Here is a 24,789-nt window from a genome sequence, read left to right on the forward strand (position 1 = left end):
TTTTTTTTTTTAAATAGTCTTACCAGTAGTATTATGAATTCCTTGAGTGTCGGACCTGGTCTTATACCTCTGCATCTTGTTTAGCTCCCAGCACAGTGCTCTGACACAGACAAGGTACTTAATGGTCACACAAAGGGTTGTAGGAAGTGGCAGTTGCTTCTGTTTTCACAGCCTAGCAGGGCTTTCTGTGGCGGTGGTTCTTAAACACTGAATCACTTCTTTTTTTGAGCTTTTCATTTTGAGAACATTTCACGTGTGCAGAGAAGTTGCAAGGAGTGCCCAGAGCACTCAACAGGCCCTCCCTGGGGTCCCTGCTTGCTGACACTGGCCTACTTTCAGCTATGTGCGTTGTGGGGTAAAGGACCTCTTTTTACCCTAAGTAAGGTGGCCTTTGTCCTTGGCTCTAGAGAAATAACTCTTGGAGTAATCGGGATGCCTTGGTCTGGGACTTCCAGGCCACACCTGAGGATTTGTGCGGGCGAGTGGGGGCTAGCCAGACCAGAAAAGACTCACCTGGGAGGCCAATACCAACTAGCTCAGGAGGCAGGATTTAGCCAACCATGCAGGACTGGCGGATAAAAGCCTGGAACCCTCAGGCTCAGAGAGGTTCCGGATCAGCAAAGGAAGGTTGTTGTCTCTGAAATAGCAGCTTCACGCTGGGAGCCTTCCCAGACCTTGCCCGTGCATCTCTTCCTTATGATGATCTCCTGATTTATATCCTTTTACTATAACAAAACTGGTAGTTGTTAAGTACAATATATTCCATGAATTCCAGTGAATTAACAAACCCAAGGATGGTGTTCTCTTAACTTGTAAGGTCTGACCTAGCCCCAGGTGGCTAGGGACAGAGAGAATGTGCCGTGTGGGCGACTGGTGTTGGAAATGATGGAGAAGTGGGAAAGCGGGTATATGATTGATCTCTGCCTTCTGGGAATCAGCTTTTTGCTGGTTCTCACCTACTAAGTTATCATCGTACACAGCCTGCAAGGGCTTGATGGACAGCAGCCGGATGCTGTCCTGGACTTTAGAGGCCTCATCCTTCAGAACCCCATTCTGCATTAGCCTTGGCCCCTCAGCTTCTCTAGCTCTCTGCCTGGGAATCTGCTGGAGTGCTGGGTGCAGCAAGGGAACAGGATGAAGTGCGGCCTGGCTGCAGGTCAACCTTTGTGCTCCTGGGGCAGCAGTAGATGGGAAGGCGGTACTTGTTGTTAAGACATGGCTCACCCCACATTCCCAGTGCCCTCTGTCCTGCTCTCCCCTCTACCAGTGCAACTTCCTGTCTGTCAGTCCTCCTCTCCAGAGGGGGCAATTGAGGAAGATGGTCTGGCCTTCTCACTTTTTCCTCCACGGAGTATTTATGTTTATACTGAGGTATAACGTTCCTATTACAGTAAACAACACAGCTGCTGTGGAGGCATTTTACCTGTTTTTGAACTTCCTATCATTGAAGATCCCACACTGTGCAGTCTTGTGCCTAATACCTTCATTCAGCTTCATGTCTGTGAGGTTCACCCTTGTGGGCAGCAGTTGTTGTGTATGCTGTATGTTACACCATGGTGTGACTCTGCCACAGGTTACTTTTCATTTCAATGCTCAGTGGACATCTGGGTTGGTTCCAGTTGTTGGCTGTATGAATACAGCTGCCAGGAGTGGTTTTGGTCATGTCTTCCAGGGGATACATGTGCTTACTCTCTGGAGCAGGCACCCAGGAGTGGAGTGGGTTGCTGGACTAGAGGATGTGGAGTTCAGCTTTGCAGATTTTTCCTAAGCAGTTATGATAGCTAAGGTTGTGTGTCAGCTTGGCTGGGCCATGATTCTCAGTGTTTATATGTGATCACTCCCATGATGGAATCTGCTGTGAGTAGCCGGTTAGTTGAAAGGGAGTTTCCTTGGGGGTATGGCCTGTATCCGAATATAAGCAGATGTTCTGACTTCTTTGCTTGCTCTGTATCCTGCGGCTGCCTCCTGTTCATCTGACCTCCGGTTCTTGGGACTTGAGCTGTCATCTTATCTGCCGATCTTGGAATTTGTCCATCTTTACAGCCTGTGAGCGGAGCCCTGCTCTCCAACCTGCCAGTCTTGAGTTCTCCAGCCCCTGCAGCTACATGAATTAAGCGAAGCCTTGCAGTCTTGCCTGCCAATCTTGGGATTCATCGATATTCACAGCCTGTGAGCAAGAGCCCTGCTTTCCAACCTGCAGATCTTGTGTTTGCCAACCCCTGTGGCTACGTGAACCAGGAGAAGCCTCTATCCTAATCCATGGACTAGGGATGTTCCAGCCTGTACAATTCCATGAGCCATTTCTTTGATATAAATCTATCTCTATATATATTTATACATTTTACTGGTTTTGCTTCTTTAGAGAAGCCAGCCTAAGACAGCAGTGGTACCCATTTATACTCCCACTAGCACAGTAGTAGAGTCCCACTTGCTAGACATCCTTGCCCACACTTGGTGTTGCAAAGGAGCCTGAATTTCTAACAAGCGCAGTTGGTGATTTTGAGTGCACTCCCACAGTTGACATCCACTGGGTGCAGTGACAGCCAGAGTAGGGAGGGTGATTTAGGTGGGAGAGGGCCTATAAGGAAACCAGCTGGGGCATCTGGTGACTGTGTGTGTGTGTGCGTAGCATGTGTCAGGACTTCATTCTTTTCTATGACTGAATAACATTCCATTGTGTAGGATATACCACATTTTGTTTATCCGTTCATCTGTGGGTGGACACGGGGTTATTTCTACTTTTTGGCTACTGTGAATAATAAGGGTTGGGCTGGAGTTGGTGAGGGTGTCAGGCAGATCTGGAAGAGGCATCAGCCGCAGGAGTGAGGTGGGTGTGCCGTACTGGTCATGCAGCTGTAGGGCATCTGGGCAGAGGTGTAGCCCCAGCTCCCCATCTCCAGGGGTGAGGGTGGCAAAAGGAGGCGGAGCAGATGTTGAGAACCGCGGGATGAGGATGCAGGCACAGCGACACCAGGTCATCTAGTTGGTAAGAAATTACTCAGCAAAGTCACAGCAACCTCTGCCCTGTCTCCAGTGCCTATTTTGGTCAGTGTGTTCAGTCCTTGTGGGTGTAGTGCTTTATTCCTCTCCAGATAACAATGTAGAGAATTTAAAAACAGGAAGGTGTTTTCCACAATCTCTGCCCAGAGATGGTTGGTACTGACTCTTTGATGTAGTTCCTCCAGTCCTGTTTCTGTGTGTGTAACTTTATACATATATACTTTAAATATATTTGTATAATTTATTAAAAATATAAGCACATATATACATGTATGTTTTTGTACATGAAATTTGGAGGACAGCTGCCTGGCCAACCAACTAGAAGAGATCCATATTTTTGTCCATTCCAAAGAAAGTGATCCAACAGAATGTAGAAATTATCAATGTCATTAATATCACACAAGAAAATTATGCTGAAAATCATTCAAAAGTGGTTGCAGCAGTACATCAACAGGGAACTGCCACAAGTTCAAGCTGAATTCAGAAGAGGATGTGGAACGAGGGATATCACTGCTGATGTCACATGGATCATGGCTGAAAGCAGAGAATACCAGAAAGATGTTAACCTGTGTTTTATTGACTATACAAAGGCACTGGACTATGTGGATCGAAACAAATTATGGATAACATTGCATAGAATGGGAATTCCAGAACACTTAATTGTGCTCAGAAACCCTGGTGGCGTAGTGGTGAAGAGCTGCAGCTGCTAACCAAAAGGTCAGCAGTTTAAATCCACCAGGCACTCCTTAGAAACCCTATGGGGCAGTTCTGCTCTTTCCTGTAGGGTCGCTATGCGTCGGAATCAACTCGACGGCAGCGGGTTTGGTTTTGTTTGTTTAGTGGTGCTCATGTGGAACCTGTACATAGACCAAGAGGTAGTCATTCAAACAGGATAAGAGGATACTGCATGGTTTAAAGTCAGGAAAGGTGTGCATCAGTGTTGTATCCTTTCGCGACACTTACTCAGTCTGTATGCTGAGCAAATAATCCAAGAAGCTGGACTACATGAAGAGGTTGGGGCATCAGGATTGAGGAAGTCTCATCAACAACCTGCAATATGCAAATGACATAACCTTGCTTGCCGAAAGCAAAGAGGACTTGAAGCACTTACTGATGAAGATCAAAGACTACAGCCTTTAGTATGGATTACACCTCAACGTAAAAGTCTTCATAACTGAAACAATAAACAACATCATGATAAATGGGGAAGATACTGAAGTTGTCAAGGACTTCATTTTACTTGGCTCCACAATCAACGCCCATGGAAAGCAGCAGTCATGAAATCAAACAGTGCATTGCATTGGACAAATCTGCTGCAAAAGATCTCTTTAAAGAAATGAAAAGCAAAGATGTCACTTTAAGGACTAAGGTGAGCCAGACCCACGCCATGGTATTTTCTATCGCCTTATTTTGCATGCAAAAACTGGACAGTGAATAAGGAAGACCGGAGAAGAATTGATGCCTTTGAAGTATGGTGTTGGTGAAGAATATTGAATATACCATGGACTGCCAGAAGAACGAACTAACCTGTCTTGGAAAAGTACAGCTGGAGTGCTCCTTGGAAGCGAGGATGGCGAGAATTTGTCTCACATACTTTGGATGTTGTCATAGATTGAATTATGTCCCCCAAAAAATGTGTGTATCAGTTTGGCTGGGCCATAATTCCTGGTATTGTGTGATTTTCCCATGTGTGGTAAATCCTGCCTCTATGATGTTAATGAGGGAGGATGGGCAGCAGTTGTGTTAGTGAGGCAGATCTCAATTTACAAGACTGGATTGTGTCCTGAGGCAATCTCTTGAGATATAAAAGAGAGAAGTGAGCAGAGAGACAAGGGGACCTCATACCATCAAGAAAGCAGTGCTGGGAGCAGAGCGCGTACTTTGGACTGGGGTCCCTGCACAGAGAAGCTCCTAGTCCAGGGGAACACCAAAGAGAAGGCCGACGGAAAAAGCTTTGCCCTGGAGCTGACGCCCTGAATTTGGACTTTTAGCCTATTTTGACTGTGGGGAAATAAACTTCAGTTTGTTAGAACCATCCACTTGTGGTATTTCTGTTATAGCAGCACTAGATGACTAAGACAGACGTTATCAGGAGGGACCAGTCCCTGGAGAAGGACATCATATGTGGTAAATTAGAGGGTCAATGCAAAAGAGGAAGACCCTCAACGAAATGAATTGACACAGTGGCCGCAATGATGGGCTCAAACATAGCAGTGATTATGAGGATGGCACAGGACCAGGCAGTGTTTCATTCTGTTGTACATATGGTTGTTGTGAGTTGGAGCTGACTTGACGGCATCTAACAACAACAGCATACATGCATATACATACCCACATATGTACATACACACACATACATATTCTAAGTCAGATTAGACTCTAACTGTGAGTTCAATTTGGGATTCAGTGTTTCTCAGAGTTAGGTTATATCTGTCTGCTGGCGAGGGGCTCTGGCTGGGATGTGGGCACCCGGCAGCTCTGTGCCCACGGCCCAGGTTCAGGGGATGTGTAGACCACACCCGGCAGGTATTTTGACATATGGGACTCTTCCAGAGAGTTGTGCTCTGCCTGGGTAGCTGTGGTCTCGCTCTGAAAGGCTGGACCAACGTCTGGTTGTGGGAGCAGATAGCATTTAAGACTTCGTTGGTCCAGGATCCTCCAGGCCCAGGGGACTCTGCAGCTGGAATGACTTAGTGTGTGTTGTCCCTCCCCTGTGGTGCTCTGGGAATAAGCCTTCTCCAGGCCCTGTGCTCAGGCATCCCATGTTCTTGAGATAGGTACTTCATTATTTTTTTATAAAGTCTCATTGTGGACTTTTCCCAACTCTCACGGAAGTAGAGATAATGGAAAAATGGTCTCACAGGTATTTCAAGTGTTAGGAGCACATGGCCAATGTTGTTTTACCCACCTACCCCTGATTATTTTAAATCGCATTGCAGACATATGATTTCAGCTGTGAGTGTTTGAGTACAGAGCTCTAAAAGATAAGGCATTTTCCCCCCAAATACCAAAAAATCACCTGAGATAAGCATTTTAATGAAGGCTTGGGTTGGCACAGTACATCCTTCCCACGGGGCTGTCTGTGTGGGGCGTGGGCAGCGCTCAGGCTGGAGCCTCGGGGGCCAGCTGCTGCCTCCTGTCTAGACTGGGATTCCCAGCCTCTCCAGCTCCGCAAGTTCTTCTGAGCTCAAACCAACAGATTGGAGTCAGTTACAGAAGCTCTTCTGAACTAGCTCAAATAACAACATGGCATTCTAAAGGCAGTGGTATTGTCTTTAGATGTAGTTCTTTCATTGATCGAGAGCCTTTGGAATTGAGAAATGTTGAGAGCAGAAGTAGTAAAGTTTAATCAAGCAAGCAGAGAGAAATGTGAAGACTTTTTTCAGTTTTTGCATTTAAGTTTTTTTTTTTTTTTCTGCAAGACTAAATAAAATCTCCTTTCCTACATATAGGTGGATGGTTAAATTCTGAAATACCAATTTTTTTTATCTTGTTAAAAACTACTTTTGTATGTGTCTTTAAAAAGTCCAAGGACCAGAATGCGGACGTTTGTTAACGAAGAAAAGGAAGAAGCAGCAGTCCACTTTCAGTAACATAGGGCAGTGTGCTTCCAGTTGCTTGTGAGGTCAAGATGGTTCCATTCTGTTGAGGCCAGGTATTTGCTTTGGTTACTGTTGGTGATTTCTTGTCACGGAGGTGAAACAGCCTGGGACATGGGGAAGTGAGCCAGTGCTGAAGAATGGGAAGGACGGAGGAGGCCAGGGAGGCGCTCTGTGGTGCTGCTCTCTAGCTGTCTGAAGACCTAGGAAAGGTCAGAAGACTAGATTAGAGTTAGGCCTGCACTATTTGAGGGCACACTCTCCAAGGAAAGGAGGTGGGGGAGGCATTTCAGCAGCAGCTGGAAGCCAGCTCTGAAGAGACTGCTTTGCCGAGTGGAGGAGGTTGGCCTCACCCCTCCTCCATACACTGTGACCGTGGAGCCATTCCAAAAACTGCCCTGTGCATCAGGCTTTTGGGACAGGTAGGCACTCCTGAGGGTCAGAATTGCTGATGAGATGGAAGCTTCATGTTTTGATGTTGACTGGGTTAGAAAGGGAAACGAGCTTTTTTAATAATAGCTAGCACATTCTTCACAAAGTTAAACATAGAAACTACCATATGACCCAGCAGTTCCTCTCCTAGGTATATAGCCAAAGACTTGAAAGTAGGGAGTCATATACGTGTACTCCAGTATTCATTGCAGCTTTATTCACAATAGGCAAAAGGTAGAAACAACCCAAGTGTCCATCAACAGATGAAGAGATAAACAAAATATGGTCTACCTATGCAATGGAATGTTATTCAGTCATAAAGAAAAATGAAATTCTGATACATGCTATGACATGGATGAACCTTGAAAACATTATGTTGAGTGAAATAAGTCACAAGAGGACAAATATTGTATGATTCCATATATGTGAAATATCCAAACAGGCAAATGCATAGAGACAAAGTAGATTAGTGATTACTAGGGGCTGGGGAAAGGGGAATGGGGAGTTAATTCCTTTAAAAAAAAGAAAAAGTTTTTTAAAGAAGTTCTATAAACCTAGTCATTTGAAATCAGATTTAAGAGAGAGAGAGGTGCTCGATGACTGTTTCTTGACTCACTGACCAGTTGACTAATGTGAAATCCCCCTCCTGAGGGTAGGGGTTTGGTCTGTTTTGCTCTCTGCTGTAACCTCAGTGCTCAGAGTGGTGCCTGGCAACTATTGGTGCTCAGTGCTTATGGGCGGAATGAATGAGTGAAAGCCAGTAAACAACAGATCTCAACTTCCTAGAGCGTGTGAGCACTGGGCCGCTCCAGAGGGAAGCAGGAAACCACATTTTTTTCCTTCCCTTTTTTTGTAATATTTGGGAAACATGCTATCCTTTTAACCCAGAGGCATAATGTCTGCTTGGGAAGCAAAGAAAGGGAACCTACCCCCCAAAAATGGAAATAATAATACCTACATCATAGGTAATTTGATGACTAAAGAAAAAAACCTGCATAAAACAATACATAGTATGTACCTTAAAAAAAAATAATAATAGCCAGCGTTTACTGAGTTTCTCTATGGCAGATGCTGTGGCACTCTCTTTATGTGATTTTATTATTTAATTTTTAGATTGCTTTTTATGTTACCAAAGTACTACATGCACACAATTTTAAAAGTCAAGGAAAAAATGAAAGATTTAAGGACACTTCATGGTTCCCTACCCTACCCTTCCTGCCGATAGTCCTCCCTGGAGGTGACCACTTTGATTCTGCAGTTTCTCAGGCATGTGCCTATGAGCCTGAATAGTGTGCCCATGCTGCCATCGTGATTCATCAGTGTTAGGAATCACCTAGTGACTTTCTCTATAGCTTCCTGAAGGGCTCCCTGGGTGGTGCAAATAGTTTGCACTCAACTACTAACCTAGAAGTTGGTGATTCGAGCTCATCAGTGGCACCACAGAAGAAAGGCTTGGCAATCTGCTGCCATAAAAATTACAGCCAAGAAAACCCTATGGAGGGTTCTACTCTGAAGCACACAGGGTCACCATGAGTCAGAATTGACTCAACAGTAACAGGTTTGGTTTAGTTTATAGCTTCCTTACACTGTCATCATTTCTGCTTCCTGTCTTCCCAGTATTTTACTTTTTGGGTAGATCAGTAGTGAATGTTTAATGTCTATGCATGATATTCACAGCTGTGCATAGGAGCTTACTGAGATAGTTTACCTTTTTTCCCCCTAGCAGTTTAATAACTGCCTTTTTAAAATGTGCTCTGTGTCTGGGTCCCTGTTGCTAATTCTTCACATAGGTTCCAGTTGCCTCTTGGCACAGTTATTCTCAAGTTCAATGCTGTCAGGCTGTCTTTGGGTTCTGGTTTTTTACTTGGACCTCTTCCTCCTGAAGCCCTCATGGTGCGGCGTCCGGAGGCATGGTGGTGATAGCCGTCGGCATGCTTGTTCCGGGACTGGTTGTCATTCTGTATCCTTGTCTCATTCTTTTTGATTCACTCCCTCATTCTGCTTGCTTCCTGAGAAATGGCTCGTGGGGGTTACATTTTTGAAGACCATGCCAGTTTGGATGCGTGCAGCATTCCAGGAAGGCAGTGTTTTCCTTGAGGATTCCGAAGGCGGCCTCCACTGATATCGTGGTCCCACGTTGCTGCTGTCATGGCTCTTGCTCCTCCGCTGCTGTGGCACAGCAGCTTGGAGTCTCACCCCACGTGCCTTTGCGTGGGAGCACTTCTGCCCCCAAAACTCACGTCCTGCAGTTCAGGGAAGTTCCTTGGAGATGTTTCCCGGAAATCTCATTCCCTCTACTCTCTACACTCATGCATGTTGGTCCTTGGGGCCCTCTTCCCTGGTTCTTTTTTATTTTTAAAATAATGTTTTATTGTGTTTTCAGTGAAGGTTTACACAGCAGTTTAGGTTCCCATTCAGCAATTTCTACACAAGTTTTTCAGTGACATTGGTTGCATTCTTCACAATGTGTTAACATTCTCTTCATTTCCCTTCTGGTTGTTCCATTTCCATTAATCTAGTTTCCTTGCCCCCTTACATTCTTATCTTTGTTTTAAGATAATTGTTGACCGTTTGGTCTCATACAGGTGATTTTTTTAAAGGAGCACAGTACTTACAGGTAATACTCTATTTTGTGAGCCTATCCGTTATTTAGCTACAAGGTGACCTCGGGTTAGTTTTGGTTCAAGGTTGGAAGAGTATCTCAGGGTAATAGTCTCAGGGATTCCTGCAGTCTCAACTAGTCCAGTAAGTCTGAGAGGTTTTTTTTGTATGTTTGTTTGTTTATAAGGAATTTGAGGTTTTGTTCCACATTTTTCTCCCATTCTGTCAGGGTCCATCTATTGTGGCGCTGATTAGAATGGTCAGTAGTACTACCCAGGCATCATCTAGCTCTTCTGGTCTCAGGGTAGATGAGGCTATGGTTCGTGTAGATGAGTTTCTTCTCTGAGTCTTTGGTTTCCTTCTTTAACTTTTTCTGCAGACAAGTAGAGACCAATAGTTGCATCTTAGATGACTGCTCGTAAGCTTTTAAGATCCCAGACACTACTCACCAAACTATGATGCAGAACATAACTTTATGAACAATATTATGCCAATTGACCAAGATGATCCATGGTTGAGTAATATTCCTTTGTATGTATGTACCGCATTTTGCTTATCCATTCATCAGTTGATGGACGTTTGGGTTGTTTCTACCTTTTGTCTATTGTGAATAGTGCTGCAGTGAACATAGTGTACACTTATCTGTTAGAGTCCCGCCCTACAAGAGGTCAGTTGATTGATGGATATTGTGATTCTTAAAATTAGGAGGAGAAAGCCATGATTTCCTTTAGGTAGAACTTAAGTCCATCATGCAGACAGATGGGAGGGAGATGTCCTCTCCACCAGCAGTTAGGAGGGTGTGTGACCCAAGGAGGAAAGAACCTTCCTGCTTCAGACACCAGCAGAAGACCAGAGATGATCACTCCCCTGTGGTTCTGTGTATCATTCAGCCATCAGAGAAGTTAGACCGGGGTGAGGGGCCTGGCAGTGCCCTGGTGGCAGTATTGACAAGGGAGAGGCCTGACTGAGAGGTGAGAGGCACTGGCACGTGAACCAGGATTCTTTGGAAGGGAGCAGGGAGGAAGTTGGGTAGCCTGGAGGAGGAGGCAGGCTGGCTAATGCTTATCACCAGCACAGTGGGTCACCTCCCTTCCTGAGAACTGTGCAGCCACTGGAGCTGGGCTGGGCGAGGGGCATGTCCAATGAGACAGGGTTCCAGGCAGACAGCTCTGCCCGAGGGAGCGACACACGCTCATTGCTCTTGTTGTCTCCTTGGAAGGAGACGCACAGACATCAAAGCCCAGGGGAGGCATTTGGGGTGCTGTCTCACTGCTGGATTAGGGAGACTGCTTCTGTGACTGAGTTTGTTTAACATACACTTGGTACTTCTGTGTTCAGATGCTTATCCTAGATAATTCTGTGTCCAGTTGCTGTTGAGTTGAACTTGACTCATGGTGACCCCATGTGTGTCAAAGTAGAACTGCATTTCATGGGGTTTTAAGTGGCTGAATTTTCGGAAGTAGATTGCCAGACTTTATTATGAGGTGCCTCGGGGTGGACTCAAACCTCCAACCTTTTGGTTAGTGGCCGAGCACTTAACCGTATGCACCACCCAGGGACTAAGTGCTTTATGATATTGACTGTTGGAACCCTCAGCACAGCCCTTTGAGTTCCCACAGCCTCCCTCTGCAGGTGAGGACGTGAGACATGTGAGGTGGAGTGCTGCCAGGGTCCCCCAGCCTTTGCCAATCCACTGCAGGCTGTGGTGCATTGGCACACTCTTAGCTCATGCCCAGCTGTTACTTCCCAAGGACACACATTTTGCCATTTTTTGCTTTGTTTGTACTGATTCCACTCACAGGGACTGGGACTGGACTCTGGTTGACAAGCTGTGTTTCCCATTTGGGCCAGCACGGGGAGGAGGTGAGGCAGGGCAGGCAGGGCCTGACTTGTACCCTTATGGTGGGCCCAGATGAGGGGGATCTGCAGAGCACAGAGAGTTCTCCTCTCACTTCATGCTGGCCACAGCCCCTCTGAGCGCTCCCTTAGGAAGGATGACGCGCTTAGAGAGGTGGAGTGCTTCTCCCAAGATGGAGTTGGTGGGTGGCCAGGGTGGAGTTTGCACCGAGGTCTGTGTGATCCTGGAGCTCAGGCCCTCCTGCCTCTATCGTCCTTCCAGCCGGGCCCATCTGCTGCTGCCACCGCCCAACCCTGTACTGCCTTTCCCGCCACCCTGTCCCCCACTGCCTGCACTGCTTGCTTGGGGCTTAGTCCCCCTCTGTGTGGCCACCCCAGTCTCCAGCTCACACACCGAGTCCCATCCAAGATGTGCAGCGTTACCACTCCTTGTGTGAAGAGTATTCAGTCATTTTGTCTGGGGCTGACTACGGCGAGCAGAAGATGACAACACAGTCTCTGCTCTCAAGGTGTTCATAGCACAGTGGGTGAGAGACAGGAGGTGCCAGGGGCTGTGGCCACAGGGTTTCTGGGAGGAAGAGTGGGGGTGCCGGGTGGGAGCAAGGTCAGAGGCACCAGCAGACAGGTGGGCTGGGGGGATGATGGGGCCAAGTTCTAGACAACAGGACGCTGGGGAGAGCAGGGGAGCCATGGTGGGAGCAGGCCTTCCGGGTCCAGCGGGAGGCCCCTTGGCATAAGCACAGCAGGGATGTGTCCTGGGCTGGCTCCACAGCACACCGGCAGTTGTGTGACTTGGGGAGCTGGTGGAAGGTGGGCGTGTGGATCCCTGTTGGGAGGGATTGCCACAGTTGCAGTGAGAAATGCAATGAGGAGTGCACTTCAGGGAGTGAAGTGGGAATCAGGAAGTGATTCTGGGATGATTCCCAGGTTTCTCAGATGGGTGATTGTGGGTGACGGAGCTAAAGTTGTAGGGAGGTGATAAAAAGATGCGTTCTTGATTTATCACCTGGTGGCTGCTTAGGTGGGGGACAGGCAGTGCCTTTAAGACACATTCTAGGGTTTGGCCCTGGACTCTGAGGGTCTGCAGTAAACTTACCCTCAGAAACCCGGTGGGTGAGCTCAGAGGACCAGAGTGATAGATCATGTCTGTGGCTGCGCCCACTCCTTGCTCCACACACCTCCTTCTACCCCGCCCCAGCACCGGTCTACACCAGATACCAGGAGCCCTGGTGACCAGGAGGCAGCTAGGCTGTGGCCGGAAGGGAGTTGTGTGCTCTGTACCAGTGTCATCCTGCAGCCGTCTTCTCACTAGGGAGTGGCCCCCGCCCTTGCACTAGCTGATGCAACGCCCCCAGCAGCTTGGGTTCTCCTGTGGTCACCTCTTTCTCACACCTTCTGTGAGTGGCTCTGGGACGGGGGGCCAGTGGGGGCCGTTTTCATGAGCTGATGTCGGTTTTGCCCCCTGGCCTCCCAGATGGGCAGCCTGTCTCTGGCACAGGCAGCTCCCCCGACTGCGTTGGTTCTCTGGTTGTCTCTAGGCTCTCACTTTCATGCCGTGTTGAGCTCTCTTCCCATACAGGGCAGTTTGCTGGATGGGTTTGTTCTTAGTGACGGAGGCCACTCAGGAAGTCATCCTGGGGTGAGGGGGTAAGGGGAAAGCCAGCGAAGCTCAGCTCAGTGAGAATGGGCGGTGGCCTTCAGAGGACTGCCAGCCCCAGTGCCTGGCCTTGGTCGTGTGCTTTGTGGAGGTCTTGTTCTAACTGTGGCACACAGGTGACCTCATTGTATCCTGGCCACGGCCTTATGCAGGGGTGCACCGTCAGGTCCCAGGTGTGAATTACAGCGACCATAACTAGCATGGATGGGGAGCTCACTGAGACCACGCAAAAGGAAAGGGCAGGACTTCTTGCTATCAACAGAAAGCAGAACTGCCTGGTTTCTTTGTTATCTCATCTTTTATGGAGCGTCATCCTCAGACTAGAAACAAAGACATTTTTAAAAATACTGTTCACAGACCTGAAAACAGTGCTTGGACTAGTGTTGTTCATTTCTCAGCCGGCAAACAAGTGAAGGCCTGCTTTGGGCAGGTGGGTGTGCTAGGCAAGGGGGTGGGGGGGGATGGCGTGCAGGAGGGGCCTCTGCAGCTGATTCTCATAGCATGGAACACTTACCCAGTTCAGTTCCATGTTGTTTAGGTGGGTTTTTGTAGCTTGTCAAGATACACCTCTTTCTGGCCTCCAGTGCCGTCAGCTCCCCAGGCTTTATGTCACTAACAGTTGGTGCCCACGCTTGTCCGAGTCATCTGTGAGATTATACTGACCAGGGTGGGCTGGCTCATTCCCCAGCAGATCCCCTGACCTCTGGTGCCACTTTGCCATCGACTTGTCAAGCACATTTCTTTGGGCCTGGCTACCATCACACTAAGCCGTTTTCTTCGGTGTCTTGTGTGCAATGCGCTGGGGGCTCTGCCGCAGTGAGGATGCTCAGGGCCTGGTGTGACGGGCATCCTACCAGAAATGGCATGCCACTGGCTCAGGGTCAGAGCCCGGCTGAGCCCTCTGGCCACTGCCCTCTGCTCTCAGGGCACAGAGCCCTGTGCACCCACCCATCTGAGCTTCAGACTCCCCTCCCCTCCCCGAGGCGCTTTCCTCTCTGTTTTCACATCTTGGCTTCTGTCTCCATCTGCCTCCCCCTCAGTCGCCTCCCCTCTCCCTACGCAGCTGACCACCTCCAGGCTGTCTCAGCTGGCCATCACAAGCCTTCTTACTGCCCTCATTTTAGGTCCCCCTGTTTGTCCTCGCAGGTCTCCTGTTTTGCAGGATTTGCCTCCCAGTCCCATTTTAATGCTCTTGTCAAAAGATGTGAAGAGGAACGGGTATGGTCCTGGGGAGGGCCGTGCAGGTGACGTGTCTTCTGAAACCGGAATGCTCAGTGACTTCTAGAGTCTGCCATGTGACACGTCATTGCCAAGTGTGGAATGCAGCTGCTCACTGGTCTCTTGGCCCAGACATGCCCATGCCTCGCTTCCCTACCACTGGATCCTCTGCTCCTCGGGCTGGGTCCTGCCTTGTTCCTCTCGTGTCTGTCACATGGCTTTGATCACATCTCCCCCAAGACACAAGTACCTTGTGAGCAGGGACTGGGTGCTGCCTCCTTGCCTTAGAGTTCAGGCCTGAGGGAGTAGGCAGGAGATTGGACTCCAGATTGAACTTCAATTGTTAAATGAATTATCTAGCAATTGATGGGGAGCAATGTCATTTTATTTTTCATTTTCTGTAGTATAGATGTGTACTTCTCTTGGCATTAAGCCTGCTCTCTGGGGTTTCTTTAAGGATTGCTGACATGCTCCTGCAACCCTGTGTCCATTCTTTTCAGCTGCAGGCTGGCTTTCTAGCACCAGCTGGATCGGGCCTGTGTAAGTTTAGTTCTCACTTGTTCATTTATTTCTCAGCTAGTCTGGTGCTGGGGAGACAGGCACAGGTGGAAGTCAGTTTTACGGGAGAGGGCGGGCGATGCACAGACCAGGGCAGCGGTCTCTGGAGAGCACAGCCTGGCCATGGGGGTGCTTCAGTTCAAAGGGAGCTCGGGCTTAGCTCATGCGTGGCTTTTTATCGCAGTGGAGCGTTAGTGTGATGAAGAACCTGTGCAAGGGTTCCATTCTGATTATTCATAGGTTTATGGCTTGGTACGTGTGTTTTTAAGATGTATTTCTTTCTTTTTTTTAAATTGTGAAAATATGCACAACAAAACATACGCCAGTTCGACAATTTCTACATGTATAATTCAGTGACATTGATTACATTCTTCAGCTGGACAACAATTCTTGCTGTCCTTTTTCCACCAGCATTAACATCACCTCAGTGGCCCTTAAGCAAAAACTTCCCCCATCCCCCTCCCTACCGCCCCTGGTAACTACTAATAATTTTGGTTTCTATATACCTGCTTAGGACTCTCTGGGTGGCGCAAATGGTTGAGTGCTTGACTACCAGGCGAAAAGTCAGCAGTTCAAACCCACCCAGAGGCACCTCGGAAGACAGGCCTGGTGATCTGCTTCCAAAAGATCACAGCCTTGAAAGCCCTATGGAGAAGTTCTACTCTGCGCACACGGGGTCACCATGAGTCAGAATCTACTTGACAGCAACTGACAACAACAACAAAAACAATGTATTTGTTGAAGGAGCCTAGGTGGCGCAAGCGGTTTGCGATTGGCTACTAACCTAAAGGTTGCTGGTTTGAATTCACCCACCAGCGACTCCGTGGAAGATAAGCCTGGCGCTCTGCTTCTATAAAGAAAATCCTGTGGAGCAGTGTATTCTGCAACATGGGGTCACCATGAGTCAGGGGCCAAACTTGACAGCAACTAACAACGTCATATATTTGCTTATTTCATATAAGTGAGATCATACAGTATTTTTCCTTTTGTGACGGACTTATTTATTCAGCATAATGTTTTCAAGGTTCATCCAAGTTGTAAGATGTTTTTCATATATGTGTGCTCTGTCTCCTGTTCCTAGCTAGAAGGTGTTGAAGTTGGGGCTTGATCTCACTTGGAGAACCTACATATCCCCCCTAGGGACCTTTACCTTGGAAGGAGCTGAGATATGACTTCATGTGACCCTTTCAATTTACAGAGGAGGGATCTGGGCAGAGTTGATGGGGGCCAGGCCACTCTAGGCAGGCAGTGGAGGCTGGCCAGCTCCCCAGCGTTCTGGTGCACACTCTGATGATATGCTGGTTGTGCACAGCCCACTCTTGCCAAGAACGTCCTCTTCCCTGCCCAGCTGCCTTTCATTGCTCTGCTGAGTGCCAACCTTCATGCCTGGCTCCGCCCTTTACCAGGCAGGTGTGCTGGGAACTGGAGGACCCCATTGTTACACAGCACCAGGGCTGTCCAGGGGCAGCTTCCAGGTGGGGCCTGCTGGCAAGGCCCCTGCAGGAGGGGACATGCTGAGTGTGTAAACATCTCTCCCCCTTTTGTGTTTCAGTGAGGATGCCATGAGGAAGGCTGGCGTGGCCCACAGTAAATCCAGCAAAGATATGGAGAGCCATGTGTTCTTGAAGGCCAAGACCCGGGTAAGGCCTGGCAGGGGTGGAGCCATGTGGCAGAGAGGCCTGGTGAGGTGGGAGGGGTACAACTTTGACTCTGGCAGGCCCCTGGTTGGGGGCTGGGAAGGGGCGGGGTGGCTGCTCACTGTTTGATATCTAGCTTTGTCGGCTTTACCTGCAGTACCCTGTGTATCTTAAGGTGTATCCATGTTACAGGAAGGGCCTGGTGCCACAAAGACCTCAAGATGCAGGCCCAGCCTCACCCCATAACTCACTGCTGGCCCCATTCATCCATGGTCGCTCATGTGTGGCCTGTGGGGCCTCCTTTGGCCACCCAGCTGTTCTCCTAGAGGACGAGTGCTCAAGGCCTCTTCCTCAACGAGTGTGAGACTGGACCTGCCTTCTGTGATAGCCTCCTGAGGTCCTCTCACCTTTAATCCCACAGCCCTGACATGGGGTCTGAGAAGGGACTGGGTCCCCTTTTGTTAAACGATGAAGATGATGCTTGGTGAGAAAGGCGTGAGTGGGAGTAGGACAATCAAAGGCAGGTGGAGGGAGACGGCTTCCTGAGCTCTGACCAGCTGGCACCAGGCTGCATGCTCTGTGCATCAGCTCCTCTAATCCTTGACTCTCCTGGGGGAGGTTTCATTAGAAATGAGGCACCAGGAAGCCAAGTGACTTGCTGAAGTTTCCCAGCTCAGCGGTGGTGCTGATGTGTGAACCTCTGGTTCTGCACCACATCTGAGCCGCCCACCCCAGTTCCTGGGCCATGCAGGCCTCGTGGGCCCTCATAGCATCAACTCTGCTCTGAGCTCTTCATGCTTTATGGTGGTATCAGAACTCAAAGACACACCATGTGTCAAGTATTCAAAGCAGATGCTATTTATGGTCCCCAATTGAGTACTGGTATGGACAAACTGTCAAGTCATGGAGGGGCAGGTTGGGGAAACGTGAATGTGGACTAGGTTTTAGATGAGGTGAAACTGTTTTGAAAGGGAAAGGTAAAGATCATTGGCCAGAGAAGGCAGATTATGAGACAGTAAACAGTCTGCCCAGCCTACTCTTAGAGGCTGGAGTGCACACGTGTGTATAAGTGAGCACATACAGGGAAGAGCTCGAGAGCACTGAGCTGAGGCAGGCAGCAGCGGGCTCTACACTATAGGGAGAGGTTTCTTAATTAAGTGAATACATGTGATAGGAATTTTTTAAAAAATTTAACAGCTTTATGGAGATATGTGGTGACATGAGTTCCTTTATGTGGCCCTTTGTCTTGGTTCTTTGTAAAAACACCTTGGGAGATTTTTCCCCTGAGCCCTGAGGAGTTAACCTTTGCCTTAGTTCTTTTGAAAAGCAACTGGGGTTGTGGCGGGGGGGGGTAGGTTGTTTTCTATCCCAGAGAGATTGTTGTCCAGGTTGATTGACATTTCCTGGGTAAACTAAACAACTTGATCGTTTGATGCTTTTTATCTGTCCGTGGGTTTCAGTCTTCCCTGTGATTGGTCTGTTTTATACACCTTGCAGGGATTGGTTGATTTGCTGTGCAAATATTGGCTTGAAAATTCACCCAGTAGGATTGAATGACTTTCAGGATTGGTTAGTTTGTGGTCCTGCTGGGAGGGCCATGCCTTGAAATTGACAAGGAGTTTGCTTATATAAGCAGCCAACGCCACAAAGGCTTTTCAGAGGCAAGGAGAGAAATTGAGACCTGAAGTGAGAAACTTCCTAAAAGAGCCATAGTACAGGTCAAGGGCTGTAACACTGAAGACAGTGAGAGGCCTGGAAGAGACCCTGAGGCAGAGTCGGCCATGAAGGCAGAAAACTGCTGCTAGGAAACCATCTAAGAGAGCTGAGCAAGGTGCTACACTGGCTATGAGCTGGGCCAGTTAGCAGTGGAGAGGCCAGTGGCGGGAAGTCCAAACACAGAGAGGCCTGTATGGCTGAAAGAAAGGGCCTGCTTACTTGCATGGCCAAGAGGAGCTTAGAGAGCTGTCACACACTGAGGAAGGGAGGGATGTGCTCTTCACTTCAGACCTTGTCTGTGTGCTTCCTGATCCAAACCCTGAGTTGTAGCCTGTTACTTCCTTAATAAACCACTTAACTGTAAGTACAGTTCATGAGTTCTGTGAGACATTGCAGTGAATTGCTGAATGCAGACAGGGGAGGGAAAAGTGCTGAGGGGAGGAGGAGTGGCTGGTGTCAGTAACGGACTGGCACAGCAGCTTGTAGAAGTTGGAAATCTGGGATATATTTGACCTCTGCCTGATAGGAGTTGGCTTTGTGCTAATTCTTATTTATGAAATTATTCATTTAAGATATAATTCACACACCATATGGTTCACCGATTTAAAGTGTACACCTCAGTAGTTGTGCAACTGTCGGAGCCCTGGTGGCGCGGTGGTTAAGCGTTTGACTGCTAACCAAAAAGGTCGGCAGTTCGAATCCCCCAGCTGCTGCTTGGAAACAATCTGCGGCAGTTCTACTCTGTCCTATAGGGTTGCTATGAGTCGGCGTCAACTTGATGGCAGCAGGTTTGGTTTTTTTGTTTGTTTGTTTGTTTGTACAGCCATCACCATGAATTTTAGAGCATTTTTGTCTCCCCTAAAAGAAACACAATACCCATTAACAGCCATCCCCATTTCCCCCAGTCCTAGGCAACCACTTAACCTACTTTCTGTCGCTATGGGTTTGCCTATTCTGGACCTTTCATATAAATGAAATCATATAATATGCAGGGTTTTGTGACTTGCTCCTCTCACTTAACATATATTTTTAAGGTTCCTCCATGAACCTTGCTGTAGCATTTTCAGTACTTTATTCCTTTTTATTGGCAAATAATGTTCCATTATATGCGTATACCACATCTTGTTTATCCGTTCATCATTTGGATTGTGGTCACTTTTTGGCTATTATGTGTAATGCTGCTATGAACATTTGCTACATGATTTTGTGTGGACATTGTTTTCATAGGAGTGGAATTGCTGGGTCATATGGTAACTACATTTAGCCTTTTGAGGAACTGCCAGACTATTGTCCAAAGCAGTTGCACCATTTCACATTCTTACCAGCTGTGTGTGAGGGCCTCAATTTCTCCATGTCTTCACCAACACTTGTTATCATCTGTCTTTTTGATTCTAGCCATCCTACTGGTGTGAGGTGGTATCTCATTGTGGTTTTGATATGCATTCCTCGATGACTAAGGCTGTGGATCATCTTTTCATGTGCTTATTGAGCATTTGTATATCTCCTTTGGAGAAATGTCTATTCAGAACTTTGCCCATTTTTTAGTTGGGTAGTTTTTTATTGTTAAATAGTAGGAGTTCTTTATGTATTCTGGTTACAAGTCTCTTGTCAGATATATGATTTGCAAATATTTTCAAGGATAGGATGTTTTTATTATGTTTTGTTATTACGTATTTTCTAATGTTCTGTAACATACTACGTATGTACTAATAGGTTATTTTTACGGAATCCCTGGGTTGTGCAAATGGTTAACACAGTTGGGTGCTGACTAAAAGGTTGGCAGTTCGGATCCACCCAGAGGCACCTTAGAAGAAATGCCTGGTGATCTATCTACTCTGACACACATGGGGTTGCCATGAGTCAGAATTGACTCCTGGTACTGGTATTTTAAAAAATAATTAAAAGAGCTTTGACAACAGCTTATGGAACTGTCTCAGCTTTTGAAATGTAGAATTGTTGGTTCAGTATTGTTATCTACAGCTTTACAGCTTAGTAGCAAACATCTCAAGAATTATGGCCTAAAGCAACAATGATTTATTCTTTCTCCTGAGTCTGTGGGTCAGGAAGTGGGGCAGTGGAAATTGCCTGGCCGGGCTGCTCTCCTGCTGGTCTCACCAGGGATCTCAAGTGGCTGCACGCAGTTGGAGTATGGGCTGGAAGGTCCATAAGGTGTCCTTTGCACGTCTGTGCATTGATTTCTCTGTGGTGTCTCCAGCAGCGTATCGCAGACTTCCTTACAGCGTGGTGACTGGCTTCCGAGGAGGAGGAAGTGGGAGCTGTCAGTCCTTGGGAGTCCTAGAACATCCCTTGGATAAGGCAAGCCTTGGGGCCAGTGCAGACTCAGGGGAGGGGAAGTGGTCTCCGTCTTTTGATGTGAGCAGTAGTCTGTGAGTACAGGGTGGGCAGTGACTGTTGGGTACCTTGGAGATGAGCTCCCACAGAGACATTCCCAGCAGCTTCCCTCAAGAAGGAATCATCTGGCAGCACAGCAGTCCCCTCCTGTCTACTCTGCTTCTGTGATGCTGCAGGCCTCAGGCTGGGCCTAAACAACTCCTGTCCAATTTCCTTTGATCAAGTGTTCTAAATTCCTAACTCCACAAGAAGGCCTTGACTAACTGGAAGAGAAGTATTTATAGGAGATGGTTGGAAATTTGCCTGTGTGGTTTTTCCAGAAACAGCCTGACTTGGGCACTGTTGTCTGATGTCCATCTTTTACTTCCTACTCAAGCTCTACATGGAGACAGATGCCTGTGAGTGTAGTGAAGACCTCCCTAATGGGGGGACACTTGTTACCTGCTCTTCCCTCCTGAGACCCATCAGAACCATTGTGGATGAATTTAAAAGGTGTGGCCCTGGGGCAGGGAGGGATGGGGGCGAGTATTTCTCTGTTTCTGGACTCCTGGAGGGGCTGGGAGGCAGTGGAGAGGGGCTGACCTTCTTTTGGAATCCTGGCAAGCCTGCAGGTCCAGAGGCACCTACCCTGCAGGAAACCCAGGGCACTAGTGGACACCCCAAGCAAGAAACATCCCTGGTGCTCTTATCTAGAGAAATTCCCCAAATCGCCTGGAGTTGACTTGAGCTGCCAGTGTATGTGTTAGCACCCCAGCTAAAGCCCTCCTCCCTCTGTCTTTAAAGAGCCAGACCCCACCTGCTTGCCCTAAACCTATGTACCTTTGCAAGGCCCCGTATACATACTTCAAGTGTGTGAATTTGTTACCTCTACATCATCCTGTGAAGTGGACGCAGTACACACCTCCCAGTTGACACACCAGAAACCTAGTGACACAGGTGTGCATTAACTTGCCCAGGATGTTACACAGCTCATTAGAGGCAAAGCTGGGGCTTCAACCCAGGTCACCTGGCACCAGAGCCCACACCACTTCTCACTACTGCCTCCCGTCTATCAAAGCAGAAGATACCCAGAACCACCAGACCTTAATTCCTAAGGACGGGGCTAATGTCAGCCTAAAGGAGGCTGAGGGAAACAAAAAGAACTGTGCCTGGGATGAGGTGGATGATCATGATAATGGCAGTTCCAGACACTCAAACTAGCCTTCTTCTGATGGCTCAGGACGCCTTGGCATCCAGAGTGAGAATGTAGCCAGGGTCCTGGGACCTTGGCATCAGCACCTACTGGGCAGAGTGTGGAGATGCTATTAGAACTGGATGCATTTCTGAACATTTGCTTACTGGGTCTTTTTTTCTTTTCTTTTTTTTTTTTTTAATAGTTGTTGAGAACATATACAACAAAAGATATACCAATTTAAAAGTTTCTACATGTACAGTTCAGTGACATTGATTACATTCTTTGAGTTGTACAACCACTCTCACCCTCCTTTTCTGAGTTGCTCTTCCCACATTAACATAAACTCACTACTCTGTAGGGTTCCTATCTAATCTTTCAAGTTGCTGTTGTCACTTTGATCCCATGTAGATAGATCTGAAAAGACCATAAATGCTCAAGGCAGATGTTTTTTACCAGTTAAGCTGGGTTATTATTTGGTTTTAAGAAGACTTCAGAGGATATTTTTGGGTTTAAGGTTTAAAGATTATCTCAGGGCAGTAGTTTCAGGGGTTCATCCAGCCTCCATGGCTCCAGAAAGCCTGGAGTCTGTGAGAATTTGGAATTCTGTTCTGCATTTTCCCTCTTTTGATCAGGATTTGGGCAGCTGGGCACCATGCAGTTCTTCTGGTCTTATGGCAGAGGAGACAGTTGTTCATGGAGGCAGTTAGCCACACCTTCCATTTCTTTGTCCTATTCCTGACTGTCCTCCTCTGTTGCTCCAGGCGAATAGAGACCAATTATTGATCTTTGGATGGCTACCTGGAAGTCCCCAAAACCCCACGCACCACACAATAAATGTAACATTTTCTCTCCTTCTCTGTGATAACTCCTTCTCCCTCCCTGGTTTAATTAGGATTCAAAAGTTCCAGATCTAGGTTTTCAACTTTCAGTCTCTCCCAAACACACCAGAGAACACACTGTAGTCTTATCTGTCCCCCAACAGGCACCGCCACTTAGGCAAGATACTGTGCACCAATCAATCTGTCCACCAGGGCATGTAGTCCTCTCTCTCCGGTTATTACTCCCTTCCCTTCTGTTTCTGCAACCATATTTTCAGTTGGAAAACCCACACCCAACGAGTCCACTTTGGGTGTTGACCTCCAGTTTTGCCTGAGGATTCCTTCCCTGCTCTGTGGGGGCTGCTTTTATCTGAGTTGGCATTAAAGGGAAGCACAGGCAGACTTTCCTCCATTTTAGGAGGAAAAGGGGATGGCATTCCCCAGAAGGACCTTGGAGAGATCTGTCTTATTGTTTTCAGAGCCTCAGTGGCCCTGTGGTGGTTGGGGGAGCAGTTTTCACTTAGGTCACTTAAGTGACCCACTTCTTGGCTCTACTGTAGGGAATCTTCAGTAGAAGTTTGTATCAGAGCAGCAGCTGACAGTTACTGAGTGGGAGAGGGGCTGTCACTCTCAGAACAAACCCCCAGGAAGGTCTGCCTTTTTGTTATCAGAGTCCCCCTGGTAGATTGTGAGTGCAGCCTCCACTCAAGTCGCCCATTTCCTGGTGCACAGCAGCCTCAGTCAGTAGTCCTCAGCGCCTCAGCGCTGATCAGAAAGGGGAGCAAACAGACCCAAACTGACCCTTGGGGAGGTCTGTCCTGTTGGTTCAGAGGCGTGAGCTATGAGGTGTATAGGAAGGCGGGTAGAGTGCGAACTATGAGAGCAGACTCTTATGCAGGGGCCTTCTGTAGCAGTTTTCAACAGCCTGGCAACCAACAATTACCCGGTGGGAGAAGGGGTGTCACGCTGAAGTCAGATCCCCACGGAGGTTTACCTTATTGCTATCAGAGCCTCCCTGCCCACCCCCACCCTCTCATCCCCCCATAGATTGTTGGCTGTGAGTACAGCCTCCACTCAAGATGCTTGCTTCCTAGCACACAGCAGCCTCAGTCAGCAGTCCTCAGCACCAACCAGAAGTTGGGGCAGACTAACCTTACTGGGTCTTTTGGAAAATTTTATCTATTAAACCACCTCTTTTGTACTTAATATAGTTCATAAATGTTTTGTGCAAAAGTATGAGTCTCTGGTGTACAGTGTAGACACAGTGGTGCCTTATTTGTGGAGGCATTTCTGGATGTCTTTTCTCATGAGTCCACAGTTCTTTGGGGTTCGGAGTGACAGCTTGCTTCTTCCCTTGTACAGTTCCCCATCCACTTTCCATACAATGGTGCCATCATCTAATTGGGATTGCAAAGTGGCAGTTGTCCTTGATTCTGTCTTGTCTTCCACATTTATTAGATGGGATTTTTCTGTAAAAAAGGGTTTCCCTCATCAACTAGGGCTACTTGGTTGCTTGAAACAGCTTATTCAGGATGGCCAGGAGGATGCTGTCCTGCCAATGGCTACCTTTCAACACAAGGAGTTGCCATCCTCGGTGCCTCCAAGGGTGATGATAAACTAGAGGTGGGGAGTTCTCTCCCTTTGAGTGACATGAGCTCAGGGTTCTGTGACTGGTGTGTTCAGTCGGGTACAGTGGTCCATTTGGATGCTCATTTGGCCCCATCCTTACTCTGTGGGAGCTCCCAAGCACCCTCATGTCCTTTCAGACGTCTCATCATGACCTTCCAGTCTCACAGCTGGCTTGCTCTTAGACCTGCTTTTAGCCTTTCCTCTGAGGAGCTTGGGTCCTTTTCTAGGGTCAGATGGTACTTAGAGGGTGCAGCATGAGTGCCAGGCTGCTCGTTGCTTCTGGGCCTTTAAGGGAACAGAGCTGAAAATTAGGTGATTTTGAAAGAACAACAACCACCAAAAAAGAACTAAGATAATCTCACACTGAAATTTCCAATTGAAATTTAACCTTATGTAGTTTTTGTTTAACGTCTTTCATTTTAAACATGTATCTTTTCTGTTACTATGCATGTCTTGTTTTCTAATATGACTAGCATAATGTAGAGGAATCCAACTGATTTTTGTATGTTTATCTTATCCTGATACTTTGCTGAAATCTTCT

At 47.7% G+C, this 24,789-nt stretch overlaps 1 protein-coding gene across 1 annotated transcript in view; it reads left to right on the forward strand.

The window, feature by feature from the left end:
- The window catches only part of MED15 (mediator complex subunit 15), an 81,273-nt gene that overhangs the window by 6,802 nt on the left and 49,682 nt on the right, over nucleotides 1–24,789 (forward strand). The window contains exon 2 of the mRNA XM_004386218.2: nucleotides 16,475–16,562. Within this exon, the coding sequence (XP_004386275.1) occupies nucleotides 16,475–16,562 (88 nt within the window). The remainder of the gene's footprint in view (nucleotides 1–16,474; nucleotides 16,563–24,789) is intronic.

The sequence above is a fragment of the Trichechus manatus genome, unplaced genomic scaffold (genome assembly GCF_000243295.1).
Source record: "Trichechus manatus latirostris isolate Lorelei unplaced genomic scaffold, TriManLat1.0 scaffold00157, whole genome shotgun sequence".
NCBI classification, from domain to species: domain Eukaryota; kingdom Metazoa; phylum Chordata; class Mammalia; order Sirenia; family Trichechidae; genus Trichechus; species Trichechus manatus.